Source organism: Oncorhynchus clarkii, chromosome 3 (assembly GCF_045791955.1).
Source record: "Oncorhynchus clarkii lewisi isolate Uvic-CL-2024 chromosome 3, UVic_Ocla_1.0, whole genome shotgun sequence".
NCBI lineage: Eukaryota > Metazoa > Chordata > Actinopteri > Salmoniformes > Salmonidae > Oncorhynchus > Oncorhynchus clarkii.
Window position 1 is genome coordinate 69,078,399 of NC_092149.1, and position 25,875 is coordinate 69,104,273.

Genomic DNA, 25,875 nt, shown 5'->3' on the forward strand with positions numbered 1-25,875 from the left:
AGAGGAGCACACTCTCTCTCTCTCTGCCTGTCCCTGATTGCTTTGGTGACACACACGATTAGCCAGCTGCTTCCCCTGATTAAAAAAACTCCCCTCTTTCTAGAGCATGTCCTCCTTTTCCTCCTTCCTCTGGCCCTCCATCCACTGCTCCACCTGTCTCCTCCTTTCCCAAGTCTTCTGTCTCTCTCCTCCTTCCTCTGGCCCTCCATCCACTCCTCCACCTGTCTCCTCCTTCCTCTGGCCCTCCATCCACTCCTCCACCTGTCTCCTCCTTTCCCAAGTCTTCTGTCTCTCTCCTCCTTCCTCTGGCCCTCCATCCACTCCTCCACCTGTCTCCTCCTTCCTCTGGCCCTCCATCCACTCCTACACCTGTCTCCTCCTTCCTCTGGCCCTCCATCTACTCCTCCACCTGTCTACTCCTTTCCCAAGTCTTCTGGCCCTCCATCTACTCCTCCACCTGTCTCCTCCTTCCTCTGGCCCTCCATCCACTCCTCCACCTGTCTCCTCCTTCCTCTGGCCCTCCATCCACTCCTCCACCTGTCTCCTCCTTTCCCAAGTCTTCTGTCTCTCTCCTCCTTCCTCTGGCCCTCCATCCACTCCTCCACCTGTCTCCTCCTTCCTCTGGCCCTCCATCTACTCCTCCACCTGTCTCCTCCTTTCCCAAGTCTTCTGTCTCTCTCCTCCTTCCTCTGGCTCTCCATCTACTCCTCCACCTGTCTCCTCCTTCCTCTGGCCCTCCATCCACTCCTCCAACTGTCTCCTCCTTCCTCTGGCCCTCCATCCACTCCTCCACCTGCCTCCTCCTTCCTCTAGCCCTCCACCTACTCCTCCACCTGTCTCCTCCTTCCTCTGGCCCTCCATCCACTCCTCCACCTGTCTCCTCCTTTCCCAAGTCTTCTGTCTCTCTCCTCCTTCCTCTGGCCCTCCATCCACTCCTCCACCTGTCTCCTCCTTCCTCTGGCCCTCCATCCACTCCTCCACCTGTCTCCTCCTTTCCCAAGTCTTCTGTCTCTCTCCTCCTTCCTCTGGCCCTCCATCCACTCCTCCACCTGTCTCCTCCTTCCTCTGGCCCTCCATCCACTCCTACACCTGTCTCCTCCTTCCTCTGGCCCTCCATCTACTCCTCCACCTGTCTCCTCCTTTCCCAAGTCTTCTGTCTCTCTCCTCCTTCCTCTGGCCCTCCATCTACTCCTCCACCTGTCTCCTCCTTCCTCTGGCCCTCCATCCACTCCTCCACCTGTCTCCTCCTTCCTCTGGCCCTCCATCCACTCCTCCACCTGTTTCCTCCTTTCCCAAGTCCTCTGTCTCTCTCCTCCTTCCTCTGGCCCTCCATCCACTCCTCCACCTGTCTCCTCCTTCCTCTGGCCCTCCATCCACTCCTCCACCTGTCTCCTCCTTTCCCAAGTCTTCTGTCTCTCTCCTCCTTCCTCTGGCCCTCCATCCACTCCTCCACCTGTCTCCTCCTTCCCTGGCCCTCCATCCACTCCTACACCTGTCTCCTCCTTCCACTGGCCCTCCATCTACTCCTCCACCTGTCTCCTCCTTTCCCAAGTCTTCTGTCTCTCTCCTCCTTCCTCTGGCCCTCCATCCACTCCTCCACCTGTCTCCTCCTTCCTCTGGCCCTCCATCTACTCCTCCACCTGTCTCCTCCTTTCCCAAGTCTTCTGTCTCTCTCCTCCTTCCTCTGGCCCTCCATCTACTCCTACACCTGTCTGCTCATTCCTCTGGCCCTCCATCCACTCCTCCACCTGTCTCCTCCTTCCTCTGGCCCTCCATCCACTCCTCCACCTGTCTCCTCCTTTCCAAGTCTTCTGTCTCCTCCTTCCTCTGGCCCTCCATCCACTCCTCCACCTGTCTCCTCCTTCCTCTGACCCTCCCTTCCTCTGGCCCTCCATCCACTCCTCCACCTGTCTCCTCCTTCCTCTGGACCTCCATCCACACCTCCACCTGTGTCCTCCTTCCTCTGGCCCTCCATCTACTCCTCCACCTGTCTCTCCTTTCCCAAGTCTTCTGTCTCTCTCCTCCTTCCTCTGGCCCTCCATCTACTCCTCCACCTGTCTCCTCCTACCTCTGGCCCTCCATCCACTCCTCCACCTGTCTCCTCCTTTCCCAAGTCTTCTGTCTCTCTCCTCCTTCCTCTGGCCCTCCATCTACTCCTCCACCTGTCTCCTCCTTCCTCTGGCCCTCCATCTACTCCTCCACCTGTCTCCTCCTTCCTCTGGCCCTCCATCCACTCCTCCACCTGTCTCCTCCTTTCCCAAGTCTTCTGTCTCTCTCCTCCTTCCTCTGGCCCTCCATCTACTCTTCCACCTGTCTCCTCCTACCTCTGGCCCTCCATCCACTCCTCCACCCGTCTCCTCCTTTCCCAAGTCTTCTGTCTCTCTCCTCCTTCCTCTGGCCCTCCATCTACTCCTCCACCTGTCTCCTCCTTCCTCTGGCCCTCCATCTACTCCTCCACCTGTCTCCTCCTTCCTCTGGCCCTCCATCCACTCCTCCACCTGTCTCCTCCTTTCCCAAGTCTTCTGTCTCTCTCCTCCTTCCTCTGGCCCTCCATCCACTCCTCCACCTGTCTCCTCCTTCCTCTGGCCCTCCATCTACTCCTCCACCTGTCTCCTCCTTCCTCTGGCCCTCCATCTACTCCTCCACCTGTCTCCTCCTTTCCCAAGTCTTCTGTCTCTCTCCTCCTTCCTCTGGCCCTCCCATCCACCTGTCTCCTCCTCCACCTGTCTCCTCCTTCCTCTGGCCCTCCATCTACTCCTCCACCTGTCTCCTCCTTTCCCAAGTCTTCTGTCTCTCTCCTCCTTCCTCTGGCCCTCCATCCACTCCTCCTCCACCTGTCTGTCTCCTCCTTCCTCTGGCCCTCCATCTACTCCTCCACCTGTCTCCTCCTTTCCCAAGTCTTCTGTCTCTCTCCTCCTTCCTCTGGCCCTCCATCCTCCACTCCTCCACCTGTCTCCTCCTTCCTCTGGCCCTCCATCCACTCCTCCACCTGTCTCCTCCTTCCTCTGGCCCTCCATCTACTCCTCCACCTGTCTTCTCCTTTCCCAAGTCTTCTGTCTCTCTCCTCCTTCCTCTGGCCCTCCATCTACTCCTCCACCTGTCTCCTCCTACCTCTGGCCCTCCATCCACTCCTCCACCTGTCTCCTCCTTTCCCAAGTCTTCTGTCTCTCTCCTCCTTCCTCTGGCCCTCCATCCACTCCTCCACCTGTCTCCTCCTTCCTCTGGCCCTCCCACTCCTCCACCTGTCTTCTCCTTTCCACCTGTCTCCTCCTTCCTCTGGCCCTCCATCCACTCCTCCACCTGTCTCCTCCTTCCTCTGGCCCTCCATCCACTCCTCCACCTGTCTCCTCCTTCCTCTGGCCCTCCATCTACTCCTCCACCTGTCTCCTCCTTTCCCAAGTCTTCTGTCTCTCTCCTCCTTCCTCTGGCCCTCCATCTACTCCTCCACCTGTCTCCTCCTTTCCCAAGTCTTCTGTCTCTCTCCTCCTTCCTCTGGCCCTCCATCCACTCCTCCACCTGTCTCCTCCTTCCTCTGGCCCTCCATCTACTCCTCCACCTGTCTCCTCCTTTCCCAAGTCTTCTGTCTCTCTCCTCCTTCCTCTGGCCCTCCATCTACTCCTCCACCTGTCTCCTCCTTCCTCTGGCCCCCTCCATCCTCCACCTGTCTCCTCCTCCACCTGTCTCCTCCTTCCTCTGGCCCTCCATCCACTCCTCCACCTGTCTCCTCCTCCTTGGACCCCATCCAGTCTTCTGTCTCTCTCCTCCTTCCTCTGGCCCTCCATCTACTCCTCCACCTGTCTCCTCCTTCTGGCCCTCCATCTACTGTCTCCACCTGTCTCCTCCTTCCTCTGGCCCTCCATCCACTCCTCCACCTGTCTCCTCCTTCCTCTGGCCCTCCATCCACTCCTCCACCTGTCTCCTCCTTTCCCAAGTCTTCTGTCTCTCTCCTCCTTCCTCTGGCCCTCCATCCACTCCTCCACCTGTCTCCTCCTTCCTCTGGCCCTCCATCTACTCCTCCACCTGTCTCCTCCTTTCCCAAGTCTTCTGTCTCTCTCCTCCTTCCTCTGGCCCTCCATCCACTCCTCCACCTGTCTCCTCCTTCCTCTGGCCCTCCATCTACTCCTCCACCTGTCTCCTCCTTTCCCAAGTCTTCTGTCTCTCTCCTCCTTCCTCTGGCCCTCCATCTACTCATCCACCTGTCTCCTCCTTCCTCTGGCCCTCCATCTACTCCTCCACCTGTCTCCTCCTTCCTCTGGCCCTCCATCTACTCCTCCACCTGTTTCCTCCTTTCCCAAGTCTTCTGTCTCTCTTCTGCCTTTATACCTCTCTGTCTTCCCCTCTCCAACCCACTTTTCCTCACCCACACACACTCTTTCATTTCCTGCCTACTCCTCTTTCTCCTTCCATCACTCACTCACTCACTCACTCACTCACTCACTCACTCACTCACTCACTCACTCACTCTCACCTCTCCAGACATGTATATCACCCCTCTGTCTTTCTCTCTCCTGGGTTTAGTCTCTCATTTCACTTCTCCCAACATTCAATTAACTTTCCACTTCCTCTCCACCGTGACTCCCCCAACGCGTCAATCACACTCTGCTGCCGCGGCGCCTGACAGCTGGTCCCGCCCCTTCCTCCCAGCGGCTTCCTGTGTTCCGCCAGGCGTGACCCAGTCACCTGGTGGGGGCCTCCCACCTCCCTGATGCACAGCCCTCTGGGATACCTGGCGGGGCGGCCATACTGCCTGGGCTCAGGGAAGATACGCTAGGTTAACTGTTTATAAGAAACTCCTGTCCAATAGTTCACTGGGGACGGGAGGGAGTATATGGAAGAGTGTGTCTGTGTGTGTGTGTGTGTGTGTGTGGTTTTGAGTCTCCCTGTCCCCAACCTCTTCTCTTAAACCACACACAGTATTGCAGAGAGATAATCTCATCAAATCCAGACATCTCTCCTTCAAAATACATCACCACGTTGACAATACACAGATGCAAATCTGCATGTCTCCAATGGAAGTTTGATATGTCAAATGAAAGTAGAATAAAAAGTATTGACTGTGTGATATTTCCAGGATTCTCCGTGGTATAAAAGGCCTGCCATGTTCTCCGGTTCTCAATTTCTTACGGTGTGTATCTGTGTGTGTGTGTCAGTATGAGCTGTAGTGATCGTCTGTGTCCTAATGGACATACTAATATAGTAAGTCAGACAGTTACGGGACAGAGCCACGCTACTGGTAGCAGCCCAGCCCATTAATCCACACGCTATTTTCCAAGACTCTTATCATTTTCTCTAAATGTGATGGGATTTACTCAAGGCCAAGGTACCCCACTGGTAATCCCTATGCCTTACAAATCTCCACTCACTGTGGGTGGATGTGTGTGTGTGTGTGTGAGAGAGGGAGTGTGGGAGAGAGAGAAATAGAAAATGGAGAGTGAGAGGGACAGACTGTGTAAGAGAGAAGGAAGACAAAGGGGTAGAAAAAGAGATTGTGATTACACAAATGATGCAAATAAACAAAGAAAACTCCAGGCTCTATCTTTTTCCAACGTAAAAGTGAGATGAGAGTCGCGTCTAGAGGTTAAAGCAATACTAGAGGTAAACCAGCCTGCTACAGTAGTGTGCTTGTCACATAAAAGCCAGTCTGTGTCTGGTCATGAAATAACAGAGAGGATATCAGTGTTGTGTTCGAGACCATCTTGACCGAGTCAAGACCGAGACCAGAAATATTCAAGACCAAGACTGTAATTCTGTCAAATCAGCATCATAATAAGAGTTCAAAATGTCCCGTATTTCTGTGTTCATATTTAAGACCAACTTATGGATCCTTTACACATTCAGAAGGGTGAAAAGAGTCCATGCTGAGGGCAAATAGAGAGACACTACAAATGATCACTAAACAAAACAGGTTTTTTACAACTTCCCCCAGTTTCCGTGAGCGTAACTTTCAAACAATTTCCCCATTTCCCAGTCTTCCCTACCAGCAAATGAAGGAAATTTTGACAAGGGCAACAAAGTTGGAGGATATTAATGCTAAAAATGTCAAGTAGGAAGCCAAGGTTTCAATAGGCTATAAGACATGAATTAATGTGTCATAAAATGAGTGAATGGGAGATGATAGACTCAATATGTGGTCTGGAGACGGGTCTCAAGTACTACAATACTGATGGATATTACCCAGAATGACCTGCAGGACTGACTGTCTGTCTGTGGACACCAGTGTCCCATGTGTAATAGAACAATAGAAGACATCTACCTGACACATTCACACACCCTCACAGAGAGAGAGAGACAGAGAGATAGACAGAGAGAGAGAGAGAGAGAGAGAGAGAGAGAGAGAGAGAGAGAGAGACAGAGAGAGAGAGAGAGAGATAGACAGAGAGAGAGAGAGAGAGAGAGAGAGAGAGAGAGAGAGAGAGAGAGAGAGAGAGAGAGAGAGAGAGAGAGAGAGAGAGAGAGAGAGAGAGAGAGAGAGATAGAGAGAGAGAGAGAGAGAGAGAGAGAGAGAGAGAGAGAGAGAGAGAGAGAGAGAGAGAGAGAGAGAGACAGAGAGAGAGAGAGAGAGAGAGACAGAGAGAGAGAGAGAGAGAGAGAGAGAGAGAGAGAGAGAGAGAGAGAGAGAGAGAGAGAGAGAGAGAGAGAGAGAGAGAGAAAGAAAACACACAATGTTCACCCAGATGAGAACCGTAGCCGTTCTACAGTACACCACCCAGAAAGTGTACACTCACTGTGCATTGAGAGTGTATGCGACAGTGTATGTGTGTGAGGGTGTGTGTACTGTGTAATGGAGACTGCAATGATTGCCAAGGGTCATGGTTTAGGGGTTAGAGGTCAGTGTTTAGGTCTACCCACCGCCCTGGTCGGTGGAGACAGTGATGGCGGCCACAGGTCTCGGGAAGTGGCTCATCTCAGACACTCCATTCAGCGACTCGATCTCGAAGGTGTAGTTGGCGTGAGCCGAGAAGTCCATCACTGTTACCATAGCGTTGGTCAGGCCCTGGGGGCGGGGCACGAAGCGAAGCTCCTCCCCACACAGCTGGCATTGGTCGGGCTCTGGGCCACAGCGTTTACACAGCACGTTATAGGTCAGGTCCCTGCGACCACCCATGTCACTGGGTGGAGACCACTCTAACAGTAGACAGGTGTCATTAAGGTTGAAGACCACGTTACGAGGAGGGGAGGGGGGACCTGGAGGAGAGAGAGAGAGAGGAGAAAGGTGTCATTCAGGTTGAAGACCACGTTACGAGGAGGGGAGGGGGGACCTGGAGGAGAGATAGAGAGAGAGAGAGAGAGAGAAAGAAAGGAGGGAGGTGTCATTCAGGTTGAAGACCACATAACGAAAAGGGGGGGGGGGGGGGGGCTGGGGGGGAGAGAGAGAGAGAGAGAGAGAGAGAGAGAGAGAGAGAGAGTGAGAGAGAGAGAGAGAGTGAGGAGAGAGGTGTCATTCAGGTTGAAGACCACATAACGAAAAGGGGAGGGGGACCTGGAGGAGAGAGAGAGAGAGAGAGAGAGAGAGAGAGAGAGAGAGGGAGAGAGAGAGAGAGAGAGTGAGGAGAGAGGTGTCATCCAGGTTGAAAACCACATAATGCAATGGGGAGGGGGACCTGGAGGAGAGAGAGAGAGAGAGAGAGAGAGAGAGAGAGTGAGGAGAGAGGTGTCATTCAGGTTGACCACCACATTACGACGAGGGGAGCGGGGATCCTGGAGGAGAGAGAGAAGTAGAAAGGCTTCGTGTTGATTGATCATATTTCTGTCCTAAACTCTCTTTAGCTGGTAGTGGCAGGAGTATAAATCTGAGTATAATACACATTGAAACAGAACAGTTCTTATGGTACAAGGTAAATGTTATTAGTTTTAATCAAGGCTAAAAACCAAAACCTCACTTTTATAATATCATGTCTATCATGTCTACCACTGTACATCTACTATCTAGTACAGAGAGCTTCTCATCAAGTTATTCTGGGAGAGCATCCAGGGATTGTGAGACGGTGCATCCAGGCATTAAGTAGATGTGTGCAGGCATTAAGTAGATGTGTGCAGGCCTTAAGTAGATGTGTGCAGGCATTAAGTAGATGTGTGCAGGCATTAAGTAGATGTGTGCAGGCCTTAAGTAGATGTGTGCAGGCATTAAGTAGATGTGTGCAGGCATTAAGTAGATGTGTGCAGGCATTAAGTAGATGTGTGCAGGCATTAAGTAGATGTGTGCAGGCATTAAGTAGATGTGTGCAGGCATTAAGTAAATGTGTGCAGGCATTAAGTAGATGTGTGCAGGCATTAAGTAGATGTGTGCAGGCATTAAGTAGATGTGTGCAGGCATTAAGTAGATGTGTGTAGGCATTAAGTAGATGTGTGCAGGCATTATGTGTGTGTGTGCAGGTAATGTGTATGTGTGTGTGCAGGTAATGTGTATGTGAGTGTGCAGGTAATGTGTGTGTGTGCAGGTAATGTGTATGTGAGTGTGCAAGTAATGTGTATGTGAGTGTGCAGGTAATGTGTATGTGAGTGTGCAGGTAATGTGTATGTGAGTGTGCAGATATTGTGTTGTACAGAGCAGTGCCAGCTGTCAGATGGGAAGTGTTAAAAGGCCTGAGGGATTTAAACTCTCCAGTCCTGCCAAGCTCACTGTCTGTCTGGACAATAGGCTGGAGCCCTCTCCTGCCCTCCATCCCCCTCTCCTGTCCTTCTACCTTCCCCTCTCCTGCCCTTCCCCACTCCCATTCCCTCGTTCCTGCCCTCCTCCTCCCCTCCATCCTTCTCATCTGCTCTCTACCTTCTCTCCATCCCTCTCTCATGTCCCCCCTGCCTCCCCCCTCCTGCTTTCCTCTCCTTAACTCATTCCCCCTCCTTCTTTCCCCCTTCACTGTCCTCCCCTCCAGCCAACCCCTCTCCATGAATAAACCTGTCTCTCAAGCTCTCTCTCTCTCTCTCTCTCTCTCTCTCTCTCTCTCTCTCTCTCATCAGTCCTGCTTAGTGTTTCTCTCTCAGGACAGATGAAGGGAGCACCTCCTTTTCCACCTCCTCCTCCTCTGTCAGCATCTGTCCGTTGGCTTCCTGTCCTATCTGTGCTATCTCCCTCTATTTTCTCTGTCTAAGAGGCAAGCTGTGTCCCAGTGCCCATCAATCAGCCCCCATTCTCTACTCAACAGATCTCTATCAGCTCTCTACTCTCTTTCTTCCTCTCTCTACTGTACCTGTCTCTTTCTCTCTCTCCCTCTCACTCTAGCTCTCTTTACCCCCATCTCTTTCTCTCCCTGTCTTTGTTCCTATATACCACTACAGACCTGTACTGTACTCTATCTGAGTGTATTGAGGGCTGCTTAGACAATAATGAGATTGCCTGATTGATTGACTGATTGTTTGATTGATGATACTCACGTGTGCAGGCCATAGTGGGTGGGTCTCTCGCAGCTCTGTAGAAAGCCTTCTCACAGTGGCAGACAGCAGCCCCCTCTAAATAGCTGAAACTGTGAGGGGGACACTTAGAACACTTGATGTTCCCCGCAAACGCCTTGTAGAAGCCTGGTCGACACGCTGCAGAGAGAGAGAGACAGAGGGATAAATGGTTATATATGGCAGGACAAAAGACACATGTATATGGTTATATATGGCAGGACAACAGACACACGTATATGGTTATATATGGCAGGACAACAGACACATGTATATGGTTATATATGGCAGGACAACAGACACGTGTATATGGTTATATATGACAGGACAACAGACACATGTATATGGTTATATATGGCAGGACAACAGACACAGAGATATGGTTATATATGGCAGGATAACATACACATGTATATGGTTATATATGGCAGGATAACAGACACAGAGATATGGTTACATATGGCAGGATAACAGACACAGAGATATGGTTACATATGGCAGGATAACAGACACAGAGATATGGTTATATATGGCAGAATAACAGACACAGAGATATGGTTACATATGGCAGGATAACAGACACAGAGATATGGTTATATATGGCAGGATAACAGACACATGTATATGGTTATATATGGCATGATAACAGACACAGAGATATGGTTATATATGGCAGGATAACAGACACATAAATATGGTTATATATGGCAGGATAACAGACACAGAGATATGATTATATATGGCAGGACAACAGACACAGAGATATGGTTATATATGTCAGGATAACAGACACAAGTATATGGTTATATATGGCAGGATAACAGACACAGAGATATGGTTATATATGGCAGGATAACAGACACATGTATATGGTTATATATGGCAGGATAACAGACACAGAGATATGGTTATATATGGCAGGATAACAGACACAGAGATATGATTATATATGGCAGGACAACAGACACAGAGATATGGTTATATATGGCAGGATAACAGACAATGACAGCTCCTCCCACTAAATCTAGTTTAAAATTGTGCTTTAACTTCAGCAAATGGACAAAAGAGAAAGCGAGATGGTATCAAATGGACTGTTAGACACAGTGAAAGGACAATGGCTTAGACTGCAAATACAATCTGTTGACCTTATGATATTAATCTCTACTGATTTATATCCAGAACGATGAGGAAAATGAACTATATTGAAAGCAGTTAAGAGAAAAAAACTCCCTCTATTCTCCTCTTCCTTTCTTCTCTTAAACTCCCTTGCTCTCCATCTCCCTCTCTCCCTCCCCCCTCTCGCTCCCTCTCTCCCTCTCCCTGCAGTCTGCTCCTAAAGCCTGTCTGCCTCAGGGACAAATGGCCTTTCAAATCCCTCTCAGCCTTTAACCGATGGTACCACACACACGCACGCACACACACACTCACACACACACACACACACACACACACACACACACACACACACACACACACACACACGCACACACACACGCATGAATGCACACGACCACACACACACACACACACGCACACACACACACACACACACACACACGCATGAATGCACACAACCACACACACCAGGGTTTCCGTTAGCCGGTAATAGCCGGCTTTTGGCCTATAAAAAAATTGAAAAGCTGATAAATAAAATTGGCGCCGGCCAATTGTCCCGGAGGAGAAAAAAAAATCCCACTGCGAAATAATGCTTTTTAGCCTATTCATTGATGGAAATACCAGTCGAAGGAAATACGTCTGACTGGTCATGCTTATCGGTCTGTAGGTTCATTTAATTACATTTGTGTATGTGTGTACAGTATATTGGTTATGTATCTTATTTATCACATGCCTACAGCATACAGATACAGAGCCTTTGAGCAGAAAACCTGTCAGACAGCCGAGAGCTGCTGCTGCAGCATATCAAACAGCAAGGGAAGGCTTCATCAGCGTGCCACACTGTGCAATGAGCTGGAGGCAGTAGGCTATGCATTTTCAAAACATATACGTAATTGTTTGAAAGCTGAAGGTTTTAATACATATTATGAGGCATGTCTTACCTTGCTTCAAAGTAGCCTATTACATCTCCTCTCTTCCTACATTTCCTACGGATATTTTCATCTCTGTCACATGAAAAGCGTGCATGTGCGAGCGTTTTGACAAGGGTGTTTTCTTGCTAATTGCATTATGGAACGAACATTCGCACCTAGCCTACTGCCTTGTGAACATTGCTGTGCTTATAATGTGAAGAAATAATAGTTACTCAACATTTTAAACGAAACCTTCTGATCTGTTCCATCAGCCTTATTGCTTTTTACCGTTTCTTGATGTAACCTCGGCCTGCGGGTTGGGTTGAATACAACTGTACCGGAATCTGTTTGGAATAGGCTATTTCTTTCTCGACAAGCTGACCAATAGAAAAGGTACGTTTTTCTACTATTCTACTATGGGTGATAGTAGATTGACATAGGCTAGTGATTTTGCTGTTCGTTACTTGTCAGATTGGATGAGGAAAAGGAAATGTGGACAATGATTCTAACAAGTTCAAAGTGCACATCAGAATTGGGTAAGAAGGACTGCACATCGTTTCATATTGGACTTGCATGTTTTGTTCATATTAATTATCATAAATATGATTTCTGTCATTCTGAGCCCCGTGGGTGGACCCCTTTAATCAGGTTACCCACCCAATGCATATGGGTTCGGCAGATTTCTCAAAAGTCCGGTAAATTAAAATGTTGTCGGTCAAATGTATGCCAACACATTTTCCTGACGGAAACCTTGACACACACTCCATCCTCATAGGAGAATTCCACTTCTGGGGCTCATCGATTTAACAAGGTAACACTGAGCCTTCTGAGGGCTTCACCTTGAAGCACTGAGAGTCTTGAGTTGTAGATGGAGTCTCTCCATTTCTCCCTGATAAATGAACCTAGAGGAGAGCAAGAAGCCCTGAAACAACACCCACTTAGATCAAATGTGAGCAATTAGGACAGGACAATGACACACACACACACACACACACACACACACACACACCGCAGAACCCCTCCCGTCAACACACACATAGCTGCAGTATCAATATGATGAGTGATATCCTCTACAGTGGCCCAAGGTTGCCTGTGCCATTAACCTCTGGTACAGTACGTGGCTTTATACATGGCCTTGATTCACACACTACAACTCACTTATTCCCCTAGCAGTTTTAAACTGTCAACCTAATGATGCTGCTGTCTGACCACACACAGCTGAGGGATGAGACACACATGCATACACACATGAACACACACATGAACACACACACATACACACACACACACACACACACACACACACACACACACACACACACACACACACACCAAAACCTCCTGCTAAAATGGACTCGCCAATTAAGCAATGGTAAAAAACAACAACAATGCAAGAACTAAATCCTTGCAGCCGGCTTCAATAGAATGTGATCTCTGGAATTGAAACAACGGCTAAATGTATGCAAGAGGGATTTGATTAACTGCCTAATCATTTGATACCTTTGTGAATTACTTGTACATTCTAAAATGACGGTGGTGAGTTTTGAGACAGGGTTTGCCCTGTGTAAATAGGATCAATACAATACATCTATCAGCATAAAGTAATGGCTGCAAGTTAACATGTATTAATAATGTTTCTTCCAACATGACAAGATGACTTCCTAGGCTGTGCTGTTGTTTATATTAGACCAGAACGTAAAACAAAACACTGTATCAACCCTGATTCTGAGAGGGAGAGAGAGAGAGAGTGATGCTAGAGGTAGAGAGCCAGAGAGAGTGTTTCTGCGTGCATGGTTTGTGTGTGCTGGACAGTGCTGGTCAGAGAGGGGGAGCATTCTACATACAGATCATACCCTAACCTGGGGGCCTGGGGGGATGGGCTGAATTTAGGTCTGCCTTCCAAGGTTAACGGGCTCTGGAAGTCATCCACCACACAACCCCAGATACACCTACAGAACCTCTGAAGCTGGGCTCTGGGCCCTGAGACACAGACAGCAGCTTGGACTGACTGACCGGGTCCTTCACCCACTGGACTAAAACTGTCCAGGAGAAGAGAGGAGCAGAGCACCATGAGAGCTCAGGCATAGCCCAGAACAGATGTGTAGGGAGTGTGAGTGTATATTTGTGTGTGTGTGTATCTTTGTGCTCTCAGCTCGGTGGGCGATGGATCTCTCGTGGACTTCTCGTGGCGGCGAAGAGCAGCGATTCCAAGAGAAGCACAATTCTGCAGCATTTACTAGCAGAACCACATCAACAAATGTTGCAGAATAGTTCAGCTCTTGAAATCAAAGAAAGCGTGAGGCGAAGCAGGCAGGGGATGAGATATCGTGGAGGTGGGATGTATCTAGATAGCATTATGTGTGTGTGTGGGTGTCTGTGTGTAACGTGGTAAGGATGAGATATTGTGGAGCTGAGATGTGGTACTGTTGGATATGGAGAATTCGTTTTTTTTCAATCCTGTTCCACAAAAAGCGGTTATCTCCTCTCCCTGATGAAAAACTCTTCCTCCATATTGCCTTTCTCTGGTCTAAGGGTAAACACCACTAGTCTCACTATCTGTGTTTAGCTGTGTGTATACATGCCATTCATATTACTACTACACTGCCATCCCGATTCCCATCCACTCTATGTAGATTAGATCATCTATCATCCCCATAGACTAAATGTAGCCTACAAAATGCAGTTATACAGTATATAGATGCAGTTAGGTGTTAAGGTGATAATATTGACTATATAGTGTCATTTGACTTGTTTGACATAGAGGAGCTATCTGATTAAGTTACGGCACTAACATTACAATAACAACAACAAGACAAGTCAGACACTTTCCCCACATACATGTAAGGTTACCTATAGTGGGGGTAGGTAGCCTGGCGGGTAGGAGCATTGGGCCCGTAACCGAAAGGTTGCTGGATCTAATCCCCAAGCTGACAAGGTAAAAATCTGTTGTTCTGCCCATAAGCAAGGCAGTTAACCCACTGTTCCCCAGGCGCTGATGACGTGGATGTTGATTTCAGGCAGCCCCCCCAGCACCTCCCTGATTCAGAGGGGTTGGGTTAAATGCGGAAGACACATTTCAGTTAAATGCATTCAGTTGTACAACTGAACTAGGTATCCCTCTTTCCCCATCCAGGTCCGGAAGAAGGGTAGAAGGGAGTGACATCTCTCCTAGAATAAGATGCAGCCATGGGACAGGTTCTATCCTGTGACATTACAAACATCCACTCTAGCAACACCAGAGTTCCTCACCTTACTAAATGTTATTTATCTCTGCTAAGGGATCTATCTCTCAGATACCATTAAACAATGACACACGTCTAGAGTGAAGCTGTGATCATTGATCCTCATTAAGATAGCAAAAGGGTTCATCTGTGTTATAGTGAGTGAGAGGGCGTAATATTTACTGTTAATTCTAATTGTTTATTTCACTTTTGTTTATTACTTCACTTACTTTGGCAAATTTATAATAAAAAAAAAATTGTAACTTATTTAACTAGGAATGACAGTTAAGAACAAATTCTTATTTACAATGACGGCCTACTGGGGAACTGTGTTCCTGCCTTGTTTAGGTGTAGAACGACAGATTTTTACATCGTCAGCTCGGCGATTCGATCAAGCAACCTTTCAGTTATTGGCCCAGCGCTCTAACCACTAGGCTACCTGCCGCCCCAATGTTAACATATGTTTCCCATGCCAATAATGCCCTTGAATTGAATCGAATTGAGAGATGTCAGCTTTGATTATGAGGCTGAGTCCTCCTCCTCTTTCTCCCCCCCCCCTCTCCCTTCTTCACACTCCTCTGCTCTTCGTCTGTTGTGTTTACATCTTGACATTTGAGAGATCACTCTCTGAGCCGTGTTTTTCTCCCCCGAGCCTCCCTCTTCACCTTGATGTTCCTTATCTAATCTCAGCTATTACAACCCAGATCTCAATCTCTACATGGCATTTAGCATCCACATGAACTGTTTACTGTGTTTGTTGTGTGTGTGTGTGTGTGTGTGTGTGTGTGTGTGTGTGTGTGTGTGTGTGTGCGTGCGTGCGTGCGTGCGTGCGTGCGTGTGTGTGTGTGTGTGTGTGTGCACATGTCTGTGTGTGAGAGAGTGAGTGAGACAGTGTGTTTCTGTTTCAAATGTTATTAGTCATATGTAAGGGATATGCATGGTATAATCATCCAACAAAGAACTTACTTACAGGTTAATTCTCGGCAATGCAACAACAATAATAAATAATCCAATCTAATAATACGAACATAAAGTAAGTAGCTCAGTAGAATATAATAAATATTTTAGCATAAGTATAATACAGGAAGACAGTTTATAGTCCTGTGTATTGGGATAGAGGGGGATGGGGGCAGTGTATAAACTGAGCAGTATAATAAGAGTCTGGTAGTAGCAGTTGTGATGTGTGTGTAGCATGAATGTCCTGTATATGTGTGCGTCTGTATGTCTGTGTGGGTGTGTGCATGAGTGAGTGCATGTATGCTAACGTGTGGGGAATCAGAGCAAGTGGTCAGTCCAGTTTAAGTGTTCAGCAGTCTGATGGCTTGGAGATAGAAACGGTCTCTAAGCCTGTTGGTATCAGACCTCATGCCCGACGGTAAGGGAGAAAACAGTGGCTGGGGTGTGTGGGGTCCTTGATGATGCTGCGTGCCTTTCTCAGGCACCGTTTCGAGGAGATGTCCTGGAGGGTTGGGAGCTGGAGGGTCTTGCGGTCGTGGACGAAGCCAATACCAGGCGTGATGCAACTGGCTGGGACGCTCTCGATGGTGTATTGGTAGCATTTGAAGAGGACCCGGGGCGGCATGTTGAATTTCTTCAGCCGCCTTAGGAAGTTGAGATGCTTTTGTACCATCTTGACAAGAGTGATGGTGTTGTTGGTACATGACAAGTCCTCAGTGATTTGTATTTACTATGGACCCCCATTAGCTGCTGCCAAGGCTGACAAATGTTTTTATTCATGTAGGTTACGCTGTTCCAAAAAAATGTATCCTGTTGGCCCACATTTGGGTATTTTAAATGTGATCATCCTACCTGAACCAGGTTGCAGGCACTGGTTAATGTTTGAAGCTTTTTCTTGAATGGACAGCTTGATGAAAGCCTAAGTCTATATTTAGGTCACCCAGAAAATATACCTCTCTGTTGATATCACATGCATTGTCAAGCATTTCACACTTATTATCCAGATACTGACTGTTAGTACTTGGTTTATAGTAACGTCCCACAATAATGGGCTTCAGGTGAGGCAGGTGAACCTGTAGCCATATTACTTCAACAGCATTTGACATGAGATCCTTAGGAATGATTACAGGAATGTGGTTCTGAATATAAACAGCAACAACACACCCACCACCCCATTGGTATTCCTGTCTCTTCTGAAGAGGTTGTAAACATGTATTGGTACTAGAGGTCGACCGATTAATCGGAATGGCCAATTAATTAGGGCCGATTTCAAGTTTTCATAACAATCGGAAATCAGTATTTTTGGACACCGATTTGGACTATTTATTTTCTTTATTTAATCTTTATTTAACTAGGCAAGTCAGTTAAGTAAGAACACATTCTTATTTTCAATGACGGCCTAGGAACGGTGGGTTAACTGCCTTGTTCAGGGGAAGAACGACAGATTTTTACCTTGTCAGCTCCGGGATTCAATCTTGCAACCTTACAGTTAACTAGTCCAACGCTCTAACCACCTGCCTCTCACTGCACTCCACGAGGAGCCTGCCTGTTACACGAATGTAGTAAGAAGCCAAGGTAATTTGCTAGCTACCATTAAACTTATCTTATAAAAAACAATCAATGACTCAATCAATCATAATCACTAGTTAACTACACATGGTTGATGATATTACTAGTTTATCTAGCTTGTCCTGTGTTGCATATAATCGATACGGTGTGCATTCGCGAAAAAAGGACTGTTGTTGCGCCAAAGTGTACCTGACCATAAACTTGTCTTTCTTAAAATCAATACACAAGAAAATATTTTTAAACCTGCATATTTAGTTAATATTGCTTGCTAACATTTCTTTTAACTAGGGAAATTGTGTCACTTCTCTTGCAACAGAGTCAGGGTATACGCAGCAGTTTGGGCCGCCTGGTTCGTTGTGAACTGTGTGAAGACTATTTCTTCCTAACAAAGACAGCCAACTTCGCCAAACGGGGGATAATTTAACAAAAGAGCATTTGCAAAAAAAGCACAATCGTTGCACGACTGTACCTAACCATAAACATCAATGCCTTTCTTAAAATCAATACACAGAAGTATATATTTTTAAACCTGAATATTTAGCTAAAAGAAATCCAGGTTAGCAGGCAATATTAACCAGGTGAAATTGTGTCACTTCTCTTGCGTTCATTGCACGCAGAGTCAGGGTATATGCAACAGTTTGGGAAGCCTGGCTCGTTGCAAACTAATTTGCCAGAATTTTACGTAATTATGACATAACATTGAAGGTTGTACAATGTAACAGCAATATTTAGACTTATGGATGCCACCCGTTAGATAAAATACGGAACGGTTCCTTATTTCACTGAAATAATAAACGTTTTGTTTTCGAAATGATAGTTTCCGGATTCGACCATATTAATGACCAAAGGCTCATATTTCTGTGTGTTATTATGTTCTAATTAAGTCTATGATTTGATATTTGATAGAGCAGTCTGACTGAGCGATGGGAGGCAGCAGCAGGCTAGTAAGCATTCATTCAAACAAAACATTAGTGCGTTTTGAAAGCAGCTCTTCGCAATGCTTCAAGCCCATCAACTCCTGAGATTAGGCTGGTGTAACCGATGTGAAATGGCTAGCTAGTTAGCGGGGTGCGCGCTAATAGCGTTTCAAACGTCACTCGCTCTGAGTAGTTGTTCCCCTTGCTCTGCCACGGATTTTGTGGAGCGATGGGTAACGATGCTTCGAGGGTGGCTGTTGTCGATGTGTTCCTGGTTCGAGCCCAGGTAGGGGCGAGGAGAGGGACAGAAGCTACTGTAACACTGGCAATACTAAAGCGCCTATAAGAACATCCAATAGTCAAAGTATATGAAATAAAAATGGTATAGAGAGAAATAGTCCTATAAATACTATATTAACTACAACCTTAAACCTCTTACCTTGGAATATTGATGTTAAAAGGAACCACCAGCTTTCATATGTTCTCATGTTCTGAGCAAGGAACTGAAACGTTAGCTTTCTTACATGGCACATATTGCACTTTTACTTTCTTCTCCAACACTTTGTTTTTGCATTATTTAAACCAAATTGAACAAGTACTTCCGGCGCCGACAGAGATGGCCGCCTCGCTTCGCGTTCCTAGGAAACTATGCAGTTTTTTGTTTTTTTACGTGTTATTTCTTACATTAGTACCCCAGGTCATCTTAGGTTTCATTACATACAGTCGAGAAGAACTACTGAATATAAGATCAGCATCAACTCACCATCAGTACGACCAAGAATATGTTTTTCGCGACGCGGATCCTGTGTTCTGCCTTACAAACAGGACAACGGAGTGGATCCTATGCAGCGACCCAAAAAAACGACTCCGAAAGAGAGGGAAACGAGGCGGTCTTCTGGTCAGACTCCGGAGACGGGCACAGCGCACACCACTCCCTAGCATTCTTCTTGCCAATGTCCAGTCTCTTGACAACAAGGTTGATGAAATCCGAGCAAGGGTAGCATTCCAGAGGGACATCAGAGACTGTAACGTTCTTTGCTTCACGGAAACGTGGCTTACTGGAGAGACGCAATCCGAAGCGGTGCAGCCAACAGGTTTCTCCACGCATCGCGCAGACAGGAAAAAACATCTTTCTGGTAAAAAGAGGGGCGGGGGCGTATGCCTTATGACTAACGTGACATGGTGCGATGAAAGAAACATACAGGAACTCAAATCCTTCTGTTCACCTGATTTAGAATTCCTCACAATCAAATGTAGACCGCATTATCTACCAAGAGAATTCTCTTCGATTATAATCACAGCCGTATATATCCCCCCCCAAGCAGACACATCGATGGCTCTGAACAAACTTTATTTAACTCTCTGCAAACTGGAAACAATTTATCCGGAGGCTGCATTCATTGTAGCTGGGGATTTTAACAAGGCTAATCTGAAAACAAGACTCCCCAAATTTTATCAGCATATCGATTGCGCAACCAGGGGAGGAAAGACCTTGGACCATTGTTACTCTAACTTCCGCGACGCATATAAGGCCCTGCCCCGCCCCCCTTTCGGAAAAGCTGACCACGACTCCATTTTGTTGATCCCTGCCTACAGACAGAAACTAAAACAAGAGGCTCCCACGCTGAGGTCTGTCCAACGCTGGTCCGACCAAGCTGACTCCACACTCCAAGACTGCTTCCATCACGTGGACTGGGAGATGTTTCGTATTGCGTCAGATAACAACATTGACGAATACGCTGATTCGGTGTGCGAGTTCATTAGAACGTGCGTTGAAGATGTCGTTCCCATAGCAACGATTAAAACATTCCCTAACCAGAAACCGTGGATTGATGGCAGCATTCGTGTGAAACTGAAAGCGCGAACCACTGCTTTTAATCAGGGCAAGGTGTCTGGTAACATGACCGAATACAAACAGTGCAGCTATTCCCTCCGCAAGGCTATCAAACAAGCTAAGCGCCAGTACAGAGACAAAGTAGAATCTCAATTCAACGGCTCAGACACAAGAGGCATGTGGCAGGGTCTACAGTCAATCACGGACTACAGGAAGAAACCCAGCCCAGTCACGGACCAGGATGTCTTGCTCCCAGGCAGACTAAATAACTTTTTTGCCCGCTTTGAGGACAATACAGTGCCACTGACACGGCCTGCAACGAAAACATGCGGTCTCTCCTTCACTGCAGCCGAGGTGAGTAAGACATTTAAACGTGTTAACCCTCGCAAGGCTGCAGGCCCAGATGGCATCCCCAGCCGCGCCCTCAGAGCATGCGCAGACCAGCTGGCCGGTGTGTTTACGGACATATTCAATCAATCCCTATACCAGTCTGCTGTTCCCACATGCTTCAAGAGGGCCACCATTGTTCCTGTTCCCAAGAAAGCTAAGGTAACTGAGCTAAATGACTACCGCCCCGTAGCACTCACATCCGTCATCATGAAGTGCTTTGAGAGACTAGTCAAGGACCATATCACCTCCACCCTACCTGACACCCTAGACCCACTCCAATTTGCTTACCGCCCAAATAGGTCCACAGACGATGCAATCTCAACCACACTGCACACTGCCCTAACCCATCTGGACAAGAGGAATACCTATATGAGAATGCTGTTCATCGACTACAGCTCGGCATTCAACACCATAGTACCCTCCAAGCTCGTCATCAAGCTCGAGACCCTGGGTCTCGACCCCGCCCTGTGCAACTGGGTACTGGACTTCCTGACGGGCCTCCCCCAGGTGGTGAGGGTAGGCAACAACATCTCCTCCCCGCTGATCCTCAACACTGGGGCCCCACAAGGTTGCGTTCTGAGCCCTCTCCTGTACTCCCTGTTCACCCACGACTGCGTGGCCACGCACGCCTCCAACTCAATCATCAAGTTTGCGGACGACACAACAGTGGTAGGCTTGATTACCAACAACGATGAGACGGCCTACAGGGAGGAGGTGAGGGCCCTCGGAGTGTGGTGGCAGGAAAACAACCTCACACTCAACGTCAACAAAACTAAGGAGATGATTGTGGACTTCAGGAAACAGCAGAGGGAACACCCCCCTATCCACATCGATGGAACAGTAGTGGAGAGGGTAGCAAGTTTTAAGTTCCTCGGCATACACATCACAGACAAACTGAATTGGTCCACTCACACAGACAGCATCGTGAAGAAGGCGCAGCAGCGCCTCTTCAACCTCAGGAGGCTGAAGAAATTCGGCTTGTCACCAAAAGCACTCACAAACTTCTACAGATGCACAATCGAGAGCATCCTGGCGGGCTGTATCACCGCCTGGTATGGCAACTGCACCGCCCTCAACCGTAAGGCTCTCCAGAGGGTAGTGAGGTCTGCACAACGCATCACCGGGGGCAAACTACCTGCCCTCCAGGACACCTACACCACCCGATGTCACAGGAAGGCCATAAAGATCATCAAGGACATCAACCACCCGAGCCACTGCCTGTTCACCCCGCTATCATCCAGAAGGCGAGGTCAGTACAGGTGCATCAAAGCTGGGACCGAGAGACTGAAAAACAGCTTCTATCTCAAGGCCATCAGACTGTTAAACAGCCACCACTAACACTGAGTGGCTGCTGCCAACACACTGACACTGACTCAACTCCAGCCACTTTAATAATGGGAATTGATGGGAAATGATGTAAATATATCACTAGCCACTTTAAACAATGCTACCTTATATAAATGTTACTTACCCTACATTATTCATCTCATACGCATACGTATATACTGTACTCTATATCATCGACGGTATCCTTATGTAATACATGTATCACTAGCCACTTTATACTATACTATGCCACTTTGTTTACATACTCATCTCATTTGTACATACTGTACCCGATACCATCTACTGTATCTTGCCTATGCTGCTCTGTACCATCACTCATTCATATATCCTTATGTACATATTCTTTATCCCCTTACACTGTGTACAAGACAGTAGTTTTGGAATTGTTAGTTAGATTACTTGTTATTACTGCATTGTCGGAACTAGAAGCACAAGCATTTCGCTACACTCGCATTAACATCTGCTAACCATGTGTATGTGACAAATAAAATTTGATTTGATTTGATTTGATGTTTCATTATTTACTTGAGGCTAAATTGATTTTCATTGATGTATTATATTAAGTTAAAATAAGTGTTCATTTCAGTATTGTTGTAATTGTCATTATTACAAATACATTAAAAAAAACGGCTGATTTAATCGGTATCGGCGGTTTTTGGTCCTCCAATAATCGGTATCGGTGTTGAAAAAAATCATAATCGGTCGACCTCTAATTGGTACAGTACCACTGTATCATCAAAGGCACAGTTGAAGTCAGATGTTTACATACACCTTAGCCAAATACATTTAAACTCAGTTTCACAATTCCTGACATTTAATCCTAGTAAAAATGACCTGTCTTAGGTCAGTTAGATCACCACTTTATTTTAAGAATGTGAAATGTCAGAATAATAGTAGAGAGAAGGATTTATTTCAGCTTTTATTTCTTTCATCACATTCCCAGTGGGTCAAAAGTTTACAAACACTCAATTAGTATTTGGTAGCATTGCCTTTAAATTGTTTAACTTGGGTCAAACGCTTCGAGTAGCCTTCCACAAGATTCCCACAATAACTTGGGTGAATTTTGGCCCATTCCTCCTGACAAAGCTGATGTAACTGAGTTAGGTTTGTAGGCCTCCTTGCTCGCACATGCTTTTTCAGTTCTGCCCACACATTTTCTATAGGATTGAGATCAGTGCTTTGTGATGGCCACTCCAATACCTCGACTTTGTTGTCCTTAAGCCATGTTGCCACAACTTTGGAAGTATGCTTGGGGTCATTGTCCATTTGGAAGACTGACTGATGTCTTGAGATGTTGCTTCAATATATGATGCCATCTATTTTGTGAAGTGCACCAGTCCCTCCTGCAGCAAAGCACCCCCACAACATGATGCTGCCACCCTGTGCTTCACGGTTGGGATGGTGCACTTCGGCTTGCAAGCATCCCCCTTTTTCCTCCAAACATAACGATGGTCATTCTGGCCAAACAGTTCTATTTTTTGTTTCAGCAGATCAGAGGACATTTCTCCAGAAAGTATGATCTTTGTCCCCATGTGCAGTTGCAAACCGTTGTCTGGCTTTTTTATGGCGGTTTCGGAGCAGTTGTTTCTTCCTTGCTGAGCGGCCTTTCAGGTTATGTCAATATAGGACTCGTTTTACTGTGAATATAGATACTTTTGTACCTGTTTACTCCAGCATCTTCACAAGGTCCTTTGCTGTTGTTCTGGGATTGATTTCCACTTTCGCAACAAAGTACGTTCATCTCTAGGAGACAGAACGCGTCTCCTTCCTGAGCTGTATGACGGCTGCGTGGTCCCATAGGGTTTATACTTGCGTACTATTGTTTGTACAGATGAACGTGGTACCTTCAGACGTTTGGAAATTGCTCCCAAGGATGAACCAGACTTGTGGAGGTCTACAATATTTTTTCTGAGGTCTTGGCTGATTTCTTTTGATTTTCCCATGATGTCAAGCAGAGGCACTGAGTTTGAAGGTAGGCCTTGAAATACATCCACAGGTAAACCTCCAATTGACTCAAATTATGTCAATTCGCCTATCAGAAGCTTCTAAAGCCATGACATAATTTTCTGCAATTTTCCAAGCTGTTTAAAGGCACAGTCAACTTAGTGCATGTAAACTTCTGACCCATTGGAATTGTGATACAGTGAATTATAAGTGAAATAATCTGTCTGTAAACAATTGTTGGAAAAATTATTTGTGTCATGCACAAAGTAGATGTCCTAACCAACTTGCCAAAACTATAGTTGGTTAACAAGAAATTTGTGTAGTGGTTGAAAAAATAGTTTTAATGACTCCAACCTAAACTTCAGATTTCAACTGTATTATCTAACATGCTGTCTAGACTGGGCACACGCGTGCATCCACGTGCACCGTCGCGCGGATGTTGATTTTGTACCTCCACACCAGACACACAAGTTGAAATATCAAAACGAACTCTGAACCAACTGTAGTAATCTGGGGTCAGGTCGAAACACATTCAAAATTAATGGGCATTTAGCTAGCTAGCAAATTTGTCCTGGGTTATAAACATTGGGTTGTTATTTTACCTGAAATGCACAAGGTCCTTTTTTTCTGGATCTTGGTAGAATTTCCACCTATTTTGAGTCACACAAAATCATGTGTTCTCTATCCAGACATTTAATCCACAGATAAAAGGGGAAACTAATATTTCCTAGTAATCTCTCCTCCTTCATTAGTAATCTTCTTCTTATGTGGACTTTATGTCAGTTGGCAACCAACTTTAAGGTGCATTACCACCACCAACCCGACTGGAGTGTGGACCTCAGTTCATCTTTCAATCAACCATGTGGGTCTATGGGACTGCAGGTAGCCTATTGGTTAGAGCGCTGGACTAGTAACCGAAAGGTTGCAAGATCAAATCCCAGAGTTGGCAATGTAAACACCTGTCATTCTGCCCCTGAAACAATGCAGATAAGCCACTGTTCCTAGGCAGTCATTGAAAATAAGAATTTGTTCTTAACTGACTTGCCCAGTTAAATAAAGGTAAAATAAAAAAGATGCTCATAAAAACCAATGATGAGATGGGAGAGGCGGGACTTGCAGAGAGTCAAGTGTTAAAAATAGAAGTTAGAAGTTTTATTTTAGCGCTTGGCTACGCAGATGCTTGTTGACACGCGCAGGCAGTTTAGCTGTAGGTGTACATTTATTTTGCGCACCCAACATGAGCGGTGTGGTCAGCATGTAAGTGAGTTTCAGAGCTTGTCAGTAGATGAATGTTATCACAATGTTATTACAAGCAAGTTATCGGTTTCATGGGCTATGTTTTGCGCTTTCTGGGATAGAATTGTTTTTATTGCTTTACTGGGAAGCTTATCAGAGGTAAACATGAGCTGCACATAGTATGTTTCCTACTAGGGCGAACCGCCTCAGTGCTAACAGTATAACTCCAGTTCATAGGTGCAGGAGTACTGCTGACAACAGCTGTAGGATTGACCGGGGCATCCAGGGAAGTAAGAGGAACATAAGTGAAGTTACTTACATTGTGACTTCCAACACCCCTGGGAACAGGTACATTTGCAGCAGCACTACGACAACACAATGGTAGGGATTATCTGAACAGGGCTTGAGTCATTGATAAGTCATGGTTTCAACGCGTCCTTGAAATGCAGGGACAAGATTATTTGGATGGACTGCGGAATCTTTTGCTTCCACGGCCCAGCGATGGTACGATGCCTGAAATAATCTGCCACGTTTTATTTGTCTTTCAGAGCTAGAATCAGTTCTTTAAAATCCAGTTTCAGCAGTTCCGAGCTAGCCCTCCTCATGTCATTTGACCCCACATGGACAACTACAGTGTCAGCTTCCGGCAGCTGTCTTAGAACTGTACGAAGCAGCATTGTAATGTCTTGTACTCGTGCTCCAGCATATGAAGAAGCCATCTGGTTGAATAGCAGAGTTGAGTGTATCGTCCATAAGCTATGTCCTTGTAAAAACAAAGACACATCATTCCCTGATGTCCCTCTGTAATTGAAGCATTGCTCTGTTCACAGAGTTTATTTTTCAGCGATTGGACATTAACCATCAGGATACTAGGAAGAGGAGGCCCTGTAACCTTTCCTTCCTTTTCTTCGTTGCCAGCGTTGCCTTAAGTCATCTCGGCCAGGAGCAACAGGTAAGCTCGCTGTGCTGTGCTGTGCGTGTGTGTGTGTGTGTGTGTGTGTGTGTGTGTGTGTGTGTGTGTGTGTGTGTGTATTGGGGGTAAGCTG

At 46.8% G+C, this 25,875-nt stretch overlaps 1 protein-coding gene across 1 annotated transcript in view; it reads right to left on the reverse strand.

The window, feature by feature from the left end:
- The window catches only part of LOC139402657 (ephrin type-A receptor 6-like), a 244,584-nt gene that overhangs the window by 74,547 nt on the left and 144,162 nt on the right, over positions 1 to 25,875 (reverse strand). Inside the window, exons 6-7 of the mRNA XM_071146549.1 lie at positions 9,373 to 9,528; positions 6,850 to 7,185 (exon numbers count right to left, since the gene is read on the reverse strand). Coding sequence (XP_071002650.1) covers positions 6,850 to 7,185; positions 9,373 to 9,528 — 492 coding nt within the window. The remainder of the gene's footprint in view (positions 1 to 6,849; positions 7,186 to 9,372; positions 9,529 to 25,875) is intronic.